Consider the following 10,703-nt stretch of genomic DNA (forward strand, 5'->3'; position numbering starts at 1 on the left):
TTGTGGCAGGCGGGCTTCTCATTGCAGTGGCTTCTCTTGCTGCAGAGCCTGGGCTCCAGGCATGTGGGCTTCAGGAGTTGCCCACATGGGCTGAGGAGTTGAGGTTCTCAGGTTTTAGAGCACAGGCCCAACAGTTGTGGAGCACAGGCTTAGTTGCTCCAAAGTATGTGGGATCTTCCCTGATCAGGGATCAAATCTGTGTCTCCTGGATTCTTTACCACTGAGCCACCAGGGACCCCTTTAATATTCTGAGTCAAATACTTTACACTTATCCCTGTGTTTTAATTTAGTTACACTAAGGTGTTCTCCTTTGCCACTATATCTTGCCTTAAGGTGGTAGATAAGAGTGCCTGATGAACTATGGACTGAGGTTTGTGACATTGTACAGGAGACAGGGATCAAGACCATCCCCATGGTAAAGAAATGCAAAAAAGCAAAATGGCTGTCTGGGGAGGCCTTACAAATAGCTGTGAAAAGAAGAGAAGCGAAAAGCAAAGGAGCAAAGGAAAGATATAAGCATCTGAATGCAGAGTTCCAAAGAATAGCAAGAAGAGATAAGAAAGCCTTCTTCAGCGATCAATGCAAAGAAATAGAGGAAAACAACAGAATGGGAAAGACTAGAGATCTCTTCAAGAAAATTAGAGATACCAAGGGAACATTTCATGCAAAGATGGGCTCGATAAAGGACAGAAATGGTATGGACCTAACAGAAGCAGAAGATATTAAGAAGAGATGGCAAGAATACACAGAAGAACTGTACAAAAAAGATCTTCATGACCCAGATAATCATGATGGTGTGATTACTGACCTAGAGCCAGACATCCTGGAATGTGAAGTCAAGTGGGCCTTAGAAAGCATCACTATGAACAAAGCTAGTGGAGGTGATGGAATTCTGGTTGAGCTATTCCAAATCCTGAAAGATGCTGCTGTGAAAGTGCTGCACTCAATATGCCAGCAAATTTGGAAAACTCAGCAGTGGCCACAGGACTGGAAAAGGTCAGTTTTCATTCCAATCCCAAAGAAAGGCAATGCCAAAGAATGCTCAAACTACCGCACAATTGTACTCATCTCACATGCTAGTAAAATAATACTCAAAATTCTCCAAGCCAGGCTTCAGCAACATGTGAACCGTGAACTTCCTGATGTTCAAGCTGGTTTTAGAAAAGGCAGAGGAACCAGAGATCAAATTGCCAACATCTGGATCATGGAAAAAGCAAGAGAGTTCCAGAAAAACATCTATTTCTGCTTTATTGACTATGCCAAAGCCTTTGACTGTGTGGATCACAATAAATTGTGGAAAATTCTGAAGGGAATACCAGACCACCTGATCTGCCTCTTGAGAAATTTGTATGCAGGTCAGGAAGCAACAGTTAGAACTGGACATGGAACAACAGACTGGTTCCAAATAGGAAAAGGAGTATGTCAAAGCTGTATATTGTCACCCTGCTTATTTAACTTATATGCAGAACACATCATGAGAAATGCTGGACTGGAAGAAACACAAGCTGGAATCAAGATTGCCCGGAGAAATATCAATAACCTCAGATATGCAGATGACACCACCCTTATGGCAGAAAGTGAAGAGGAACTCAAAAGCCTCTTGATGAAAGTGAAAGTAGAGAGTGAACAAGTTGGCTTAAAGCTCAACATTCAGAAAACGAAGATCATGGCATCTGGTCCCATCACGTCATGGGAAATGGGGAAACAGTGGAAACAGTGTCAGACTTTATTTTTCTGGGCTCCAAAATCACTGCAGATGGTGACTGCAGCCATGAAATTAAAAGACGCTTACTTCTTGGAAGGAAAGTTATGACCAACCTAGATAGCATATTCAAAAGCAGAGACATTACTTTGCCAAGAAAGGTTTGTCTAGTCAAGGCTATGGTTTTTCCTGTGGTCATGTATGGATGTGAGAGTTGGACTGTGAAGGCTGAGCACCAAAGAGTTGATGCTTTTGAACTGTGGTGTTGGAGAAGACTCTTGAGAGTCCCTTGGACTGCAAGGAGATCCAACCAGTCCATTCTGAAGGAGATCAGCCCTGGGTGTTCTTTGGAAGGAATGATGCTAAAGCTGAAACTCCAGTACTTTGGCCACCTCATGCGAAGAGTTGACTCATTGGAAAAGACTCTGATGCTGGGACGGATTGGGGGCAGGAGGAGAAGGGGACGACAGAGGATGAGATGGCTGGATGGTATCACTGACTTGATGGACGTGAGTCTGAGTGAACTCCGGGAGTTGGTGATGGACAGGGAGGCCTGGCATGCTGCGATTCATGGGGTCGCAAAGAGTCGGACACAACTGAGCGACTGAACTGAACTGAAGGTGGTTCACAAAAAATAATGAGATTATGGTCTGTAAACTCGTGATGGAAGGATGTGTACCTGCTTATATGGAGGCAGCATACTTGGTGAAAAGCACATTAGATGAAGTGTTAGCAGGCTTTGTGCTCTGGTCACCAGTGAGCCTCGATCAGATGATTGATTATTTCTTTCAGAGACTCTCAGCTTCTGAGGGAATCTCTGTGGGATGATGAAAGTGCTTTGGATTCAGACAGATGTTGGAGTGGATCACAGGTCTGCCCCTTGGGAAATTATTACAACAGCTGAATGTCAGTTTCCTTATCTGTAAAATGAGGATAGTGTACCAAGCTCATAGATTTTTGGTAACAATTACAATTTAAAAAAAAATTGAAATATAGTTGATTTGCAATGTTGTGTTAGTTTCAGCTGTACAGCAAAGTCATTCAGTTATACATGTATAAATTCTTTACATTAAATATTGAATGAAGTAGGTGTATGAAATACCTGTACGGTGCCTGGTTCTTAGTGGGTGCTTAGTATATTTTGGGGGTGTGGGAGCTGTAGTTGGTGCTGTCAAGCTTAGTTTACCGTTGAGAAGCACATGAAAACACGAAGGCGTTTTGTAAAATGGGCCAGTGGTAGGAGAGGAATTCTTCCCTGCTGGTGAAATATGGGGGAAGCAACAGGTGTCCACAGAATGCTTTCTTGAATAATTACTCTTACACATCTTCTAATATTACTCTCCCAAGGTAAATTCTGGCATTACAAAATAGGATTTTTACATCATTTTTGAGCCTAGTAAACTTTGAGAAGAGTTGTGGTATGCTCAGTGAAAAGAAAATGACATCTAACCCTTCGGTGAGCCTCAAATTACAGCTTTGAATGGGGTGCCCCCTGCTGACTTTTAAAAACAGACACTCTTAATCTTTTCCAGGTACTACTGTTACTTGTGAAATGGGCTTCCCTGATAGCTCAGTTGGTAAAGAATCTGCCTGCAATGCAGCAGACCCCAGTTTGATCTCTGGGTTGGGAAGATCTGCTGGAAAAGGGAAAGGCTACCCACTCCAGTATTCTTGGGCTTCCCCTGTGGCTCAGCTGGTAAAGCATCCACCTATAATGTGGGAGACCTGGGTTTGATCCGTTGGTTGGGAAGATCTCCTGGAGAAGGGAAAGGCTACCCACTCCAGTGTTCTGGCCTAGAGAATTCCATGGACTGTATAGTCCATGGGGTCGCTAAGAGCCGGACACAACTGAGCGACTTTCAGTTACTTGTAAAACAGTTTTAATTTGAGGAAAATGATGGCTAGTTGAGCCCTCTGCTCGGAGTCTTATTTTACTCTCATTGTCCATTCAAATACTACTTCTTCCAGTGAGGCTTTTTCTGATCCAGGTCTTATCACCTTGACAGCATATGATTAGGGTCTTTAACTCAGGGGATAATCACTGTGCAAGTAGGTATGCTCACTCCTTGGTGGTATTCTGTATATAGGAAAATGAAATGAAAAATAAAGTGGTGTAATTTTGTAAGTTTCTCTTCCCTTTATATAACGTATTATATATTTTTCATGTCATTAATTTTTTTGCCCAGGATTTTTTTGTGTGGTATGCCTCTTTTTATAGGCTGTGAATATTTGATCATTTTATTTACCCTGCCCCTATTTTTGGATAGTATTATAATATTGTAAATAATACACTGGTGAACATTTTTGTGCTTAAATCTTTGTGCCTATCTGTTTTTTCTTTTTCCTCTCAGGGCAGATTCGTAGAATTAGAATGAACAGGTAGAGAGCAATAGATAATTTTTGTGACTTCTGATAAATTGCTGAAATTCTCTGTAGAAACATATCAGCCTGCGTTCCCAGTCACTTTGTATAAAAATGCCCTTTTGTTAGAACTCGTAATAGTGAACATTTATAAAATCTTACTGTTTGTTGTTCAGTTGCTAAGTCATGTTCTACTCTTTATGACCAGATGAACTGCAGCATGCCAGGCTTCCTTGTCTCTCACTGTCTCCCTGGGTTTGTTCAGACTCTTGTCTATTGAGTCGATAATGTCATCCAGTCATCGCATCCTCTCTTGCCCCCTTCTCCTCCTGCTCTCAGTCTTTCCCAGCATAACCTTTGTCAATCAACTTTACGGAGGTATACTTCACAGATAGTGCATAATATTGTAATTTAAGAAATTTTATTTATAAAATGTACATAACAAAATTTATCATTTAGCCATTTAAAGTGTATAACTCAATGGCGTTATGTATATTGTAGTACTGATGCTGTGCAACCATGATCATTGTCAATTTCCAGAACTTTTTCAGTTCTAAACAGAAGCTCTTATCCAGTAATCATTATATCCTGATCCCTCCTCTTCCAAGACCCTGATAATCTCAGTTCTTTTGTTTCTATGAATTTCCATCTTCTTGGTACTTAATAGAAGTGAGAGTATACATTTGTGCTTTGGTGTCTGCATTGTTTCACTTACCTTAATGCTTTCAAAGTTCATCTGTCTTGCAGCATGGATTAGAAAGTCTTCCTTTTTAAGGGCTGAATAATATTCCACATATGTGTATGCCACAGTTTGTCTTTTCATCTGTTGATGGACACTGGGGTTCCTTCTAATTCTGACTATTGCAGATAGTGTGGTTGTGAGCACTGGTGTGCAAATACCTGTCTGAGTCCCTGCTTTCAGTTCTTTTGGGTAATATGCCTGGGAGTGGAATTGCTGGATTATTTGATAATGTTTTGTTCAGTTTCTTGAGAATACCGTCAAACTCTTTTACACAGCGTCTGCACTATTTTGCATTCCCACCACCAATGCGTGAGGGTTCTAGTTTGTCCTCATCCTCTTCAACCCTTAGTTTTTTCCATTTCTCTTTTCTTTTCGGTAGTAGCTCTTCTAATGGGTATGAAGTTATATACAGTGTGGTTTTGATTTGCATTTCACTAATGACTAGTAATGTCAAGCATCTTTTCATGTCCGTATTGGTCATTTGTTTGTCTTCTTTGGAGAGATGTCTTTTCAGGTCCTTTGCCCACTTTTGGTTGCCTTAGTTTATTTATAGGAGTTCTGTGTGTATTCTGGATATTAACCCTGTGTTGGGTACATGACTTATCTCCCATTCTGTGAGTTGCCTTTTTGTTCTGTTGATAGTCTTCTTTGATGCCTACGTTTAAAAATTTTGATGCAACCAGGTTTTTCATTTTTTTCTTTTGTTGTCTGTGATTTTAGTGTCATAGTCAAGAAATCATTGCCACATCCAATGCATAAAGCTTTTACATTCATATTTTTTTCTACTCTGCACTCTTTACTGGAATGTTTGTAAGTCTGAACAGGACTACCAGCCTCCATGTTTGGTGGGAAGCCCAATTTCAGATTCCTCTGACCTCGGGGGTCACCACTGCCCGAAGTCACCCCTTGTTTCAGAGACAAGCCCCAGGACTCTGGTCTTCTCCAGGACAGACTTCTGTTCTGCCTGTACAGTGTCCATCAGTAGTGTGAGTGTTTCTACACTTCCTTATATAAAAGATTTTTATATGAAAGGTCCGTACACAGACACAAACTCATTTGCAAATGTACCAGAACCTCTATTCCACTCCAGTCAAATTGTCTTCATTTGCTAAGAAAAATATGATGCTGGGCTTGAAAATCATGACCATAAAGATTGGGGGCAGGAGGAGAAGGGGGTGACAGAGGACGAGATGGTTGGATGGCATTGACCGACTGAATGGACTTGAGTTTGAGTGAACTCCGGGAGATGGTGAAGGACAGGGAAGCCTGGCGTGCTCTAGTCCATGGGGTCACAAAGAGTTGGACATGACTGAGTGACTGAACTGAATTACGTTTTATAGTTTTAGCTCTTACATTTAGGTGTTTGATCTATTTTGAGTTTTTTGTTTTTTAATACAGTATTAGGTAAGAGTCCAGGTTTCTTTTTTTTTTTTTTAATTATTTATTTTTGGCTGTTGCCACCTGGGCTTTTCTCTGGTTGCAGCAAGCAGGGGCTCCTGTCTAGTTGCGCACAAGCTTCTCACTGCGGTGGCTTCTCTCGTAGCAGAGCATAGGCTCCAGGGGTTGAGGGCTTCCGTAGTTGCAGCTGGCGGGTTTGAGAGCTCAGGCTCGGTAGCTGTGGTGCACAGGCGTAGGTGCCCTGAGGCATGTGGGATCTTCCTGAAAGCAGGGATCAAACTCCTGTGATCTGCATTGGCAGGTGGGTTCTTTACCAGCGAGCCACCAGGAAAGCCCCAGGTTCGTTCTTTTGTGTATGTATCTCCAGTTTCCAGCACTGTTTTTTGAAAGGACTGTCCTCTCCCCATTAAATGCTGTTGGCAGCCTCGCTGATAGTCATGTTGACCGCGTATGGTGAGGGTTTGTTTCCGGGCTCTCTGTTGTTTCATGGATCTATAAATCTGTCTTTCTGTGAGTACCGCAGCGTCTCAATCACCATAGTTTTGTAGTAAGTTTTGAAATCAGAAAATGTGACTTCAACTTTGTTCTTGTTTTTCAAGATTGTTTTTGGTTCCCTGGATGTTCTAGGAAGGAGTTTTCTAGTTTTTGGTACAGTTTGATACTTTAATAAAGTAAATGCTCATTGTCAGTTTTTTTTTTTTAAATACAGTTTCTCCATTTGTGAGTTACTTCACTTCTTGATGGATTGGATTTCATTTGGTCGGTTTCTTTCAGAATTAAAAAAAAAACTTCTTTTAAGAAGAATGTCTCTCAGAGGCTGTCCTTCTGAAGTTGCTCCTTCCTTTGAAACTTTCTGGCTGTGGTTCTGGGGCTCAGGCCCAGCGGGCTGAATGAGGCCTCCCAGGACCTTCAGACCACACCCATCCTTGAGCCCCGGCTTGTGCGTGCTCATTCGCTCGTGTGCTGACTGCAGTTTTGGAAGACTCAGGGCAGCCCACCTCTTTCTTCTTCCTCTTATATGTGACCAGCTTGATTCTGTTTTTCAGTGAAAAAAGAATTTTTCTTTATATTGCAGGCCTGCAACTTTTTACTAGGATGTATCTTTTTACAAATTTTCCTTGCCAGTCGGTCTCTTAAAGGCTTTAGCCTTTCTTTTACTTTTCTCTGTCCTTATGATTTCTTCATCTCTATTTCATCCTTTTTCTGCTCCTGAAACTCCTGTAGGATGGATGTGGGATTTTGTATCTCTTGACTGCATTTTCTTATGCTTTCTTACTCGCTTATTGAGATAAAATCCACCCTTTCTTGGTTTTTATTGAATTTATTTTTTAGAGCTGTCTTAGGCTTACTGCAAATTGAGGGCACGGTAAAGAGATTTCCCACGTGCATCTCCTTCCCATGCGTGTTGCCTCTCCAGGTATCAGTATCTCCCACCTGAACGGCACATTTGTTACAAATGAGGCTCCTAAAGGGACATGTCAAAATCATCCGAACTCTGTACTTTACAGTACAGTTCATTCTTAGTGTGTACAGTCTGTGGGTTTGGACACTGTTGAATGATGTGTCGCCATCATTATGGTATCATGCAGTATTTATTGGATAAGAAGCAAATTTGGGTTCTGCCTGTTCATACCTCTGACTTTTATTTAGCCACTGAACTTTTTATTGCCTCCATAGTTTTGCCTTTTCCAGAGTGTCATGTAGTTGGGATCATAAAGTATGTAGTTTTTTCCGATTGGCTTTTTTTCCTTAGTAACACACATTTAAGGTTCTTCCATGTCTTTTCATGGCTTGATAGCTCATTCTTTTTATTCCATTGTCAGATGTTCCAGATATTCCATTGTCTGTATGTACCACGGTTTATTTAACCATTCACATACTGAAAGGGGTAATTACTATTTCTTTCCTTTCTTTGGCGAAGACCTTTGAAGAATTTTTACTTTCCATTGCAGCTATAAAGCACAACTTCAGTTTTTGTCACCATTACAAATGGACTTTCCAGGTAGCTCAGTGGTAAAGAATCCACTTGCCAGTGCTGCTGCTGCTAAGCCACTTCAGTCGTGTCCGACTCTGTGCGACCCCATAGAGCAGGAGACGCCAGATATGCAGGTTTGATCTGTGCATCGGGAAGGTCCCCTGGAGGTGGAAACGGCAGCCCACTCCAGTATTCTTGCCTGGAGAATCCCATGGACAGAGGAGCCTGGTGGGCTACAGTCCATGGGGTCACAAAGAGTTGGACACGGCTGAGCGACTGAGCACGCATGCACACAGATGGTGCTGCAGAGGGCGTTGTGTTCATGTCTCCCTGTGTACACAAGGGAACGTTCCTCTGGGCCATACATGTGGGGGAATGTATGCTCACCCCATCCCATCCCACTTTTCTCCCATGTTGATGCTTACAGTTGTATAATGTAACTAAATGGGGTTGATTTCCTTGGTCCTAACTCTCCACTTCAGAACCCATTTTCTCTCTGTTTACAGAAGGGCCAAGATCGCTCGGATGATTGGTTTACTGGCCTCACACACGTCTGAGCTCCAGGAAAATGCACCTGTTATTGAGGTAATTTGTTTTATTACTGAAATGCTATGAATGGAGAGAATGTTCTCAATTTTAGAACATACAGCTCTCGTGGGTGTTCACTTAAGTGTTTTTCGTGGAATGTGGCAGCCGCTATAAAGTAACCTCAGTAGACCGTCACACTTCAGCGCTGCTTCTCATTTTCAACACTGGCAGTTATTGAGGGTGGTGTGGTGGAGTTACATGGCTTCAGGGCTCTATTCATCGTGATTTTAACAATTTTTGGATAAAGCTTGTTTCATTAACTAGATTTCTTGGATGTCTGCCGCTGTTAATTTTAAAAAGTAATAGTGTGTATTTAGCTATCTAGGAAACTTTTGAATTAACATATACTATATTGTGAATTGTTTCTGTTGGATAAGGAGGGATTTTCAAAGTAACTTGAAATTGTGTCAGGTACTCCTTTCTAATGCCATCTGTTTAAAAATTTGTTACTGCTTACAAAATTTTTGTGTTGTGTTGTTCAGTCACTGAGTCGTGTCTGACTCTTTGAAATCCTGTGAACTGCAGCTCGCCAAGCCTCTCTGCCTCTCACTATCTCCTGAAATTTGCCCAAGTTCATGTCTATTGAATCCAACAAATTTTTTAGTTCTGTAACAATCGAAACAACCACTAGATGGCACTCAAACACAGGAAACAAAGTTTACAAGGTAGTCACCATTAAGACCAATTGACTGTAGCAATTGAGACAACCACTAGGGGACGCTCAAACACTGGAAACAAAGTTTTTACAAGTGAGAACTTGAAGAAGAAATAAGCTTGGCAGGTATAGGTCACTTTGTTTGTCGTTTCCCTGTTTTTTTTGGTTTATGCTGCATGAGATGTGATTCCGGTCCCATTTTAGATTAAGGAAAGTCATGACAGCCTCTTGAGAACAGTGCAGTCATTTCAGGAGATGAGGATTCTTGTGAGGCCCATCTATGACCTTAGGTTCAGAACTCTTGAGACGAGGTTTCTGTAGCACAATTGTGTGTTCATATGTAGTTTTCTCCAGTATGTTTCAATAAAACTCGTGGTTGAAGATCCTGTAGGCATTTTAAAGGCATAGACCTCATTTTATTTTATTAATTTTTAAAATTTTATTTTTTTTATTGAAGTATAATTGATTTACAATGTGTCACTTTCAGGTGTCCAGCAAAGTGATTCAGTTATACGTATATCTGTCTATATCTCTTCTTTTTTCAGATTCTTTCCCCTTATAAGTTACTACAAAATACTAAGTATGGTTTTCTGTGCTACACAAGTAGGCCCTTGTTTGTTATCTATTTTATATGTATTAGTGTGTGTATGTTAATCCCAAACTCTTAATTTATCCTCCTCCCCTTTCCCCTTTGGTAGCTATAAGTTTTTTTTCCCCTTTGTCTGTGGGTCTATTTCTGTTTTGTACATAGGTTGATGTGTATTATCTTTCTTTTGAAAAGATTCCATGTGTAAGTGATATCATATGATACTTGTCTTTCTCTGTCTTACCTCACTTAGTATCATAATCTCTGTCTACCCCTGTTGCTGCAAATGGCACTGTTTCATTCTCTTTTTATAGAACCTCATTATTCATCACTGTAATCCATGGTGCCTAGCCAGCCAAGTAACGTGTGTACATCTGGTATTCAGTCCCTGTTAAAAGATTTAATAAATGATTACAAGAATGGTAGGAAAGTGTGGCAGTATAATTTGTTATCAGGAGACAGAAGAGATGGATGGAGAAAAATCTATTTTACTTTTCTTATGATACAGTTTAAGTCCCTTCCATCTTATTCTGCCATCACTGGCTACAGAAAAGAGCTAGTTGTGGTCTCTTGTATATATTTAGAAGCATTTATTAACTTCTTCCTTATGTTTTCTACAGAAAAATATAGCCAGCTTCTTATACTTTTCCTCCTAGGCAACACATTTATCGCCCTGAGTTTGTTGTGGTTCTTTTT

The 10,703-nt window shown here is 40.9% G+C and overlaps 1 protein-coding gene across 2 annotated transcripts in view; it reads left to right on the forward strand.

Annotated features, from left to right (window-relative positions):
* Positions 1-10,703, forward strand: part of ULK4 (unc-51 like kinase 4) — a 511,789-nt gene that overhangs the window by 39,719 nt on the left and 461,367 nt on the right. For both annotated transcript variants that reach the window (XM_010835460.1, XM_010835461.1), the window contains one exon: positions 8,685-8,763. In XM_010835460.1, the coding sequence (XP_010833762.1) occupies positions 8,685-8,763 (79 nt within the window). The remainder of the gene's footprint in view (positions 1-8,684; positions 8,764-10,703) is intronic.

Source organism: Bison bison, unplaced genomic scaffold (genome assembly GCF_000754665.1).
Source record: "Bison bison bison isolate TAMUID 2011002044 unplaced genomic scaffold, Bison_UMD1.0 scf7180017864043, whole genome shotgun sequence".
Taxonomy (NCBI): Eukaryota; Metazoa; Chordata; class Mammalia; order Artiodactyla; family Bovidae; genus Bison; species Bison bison.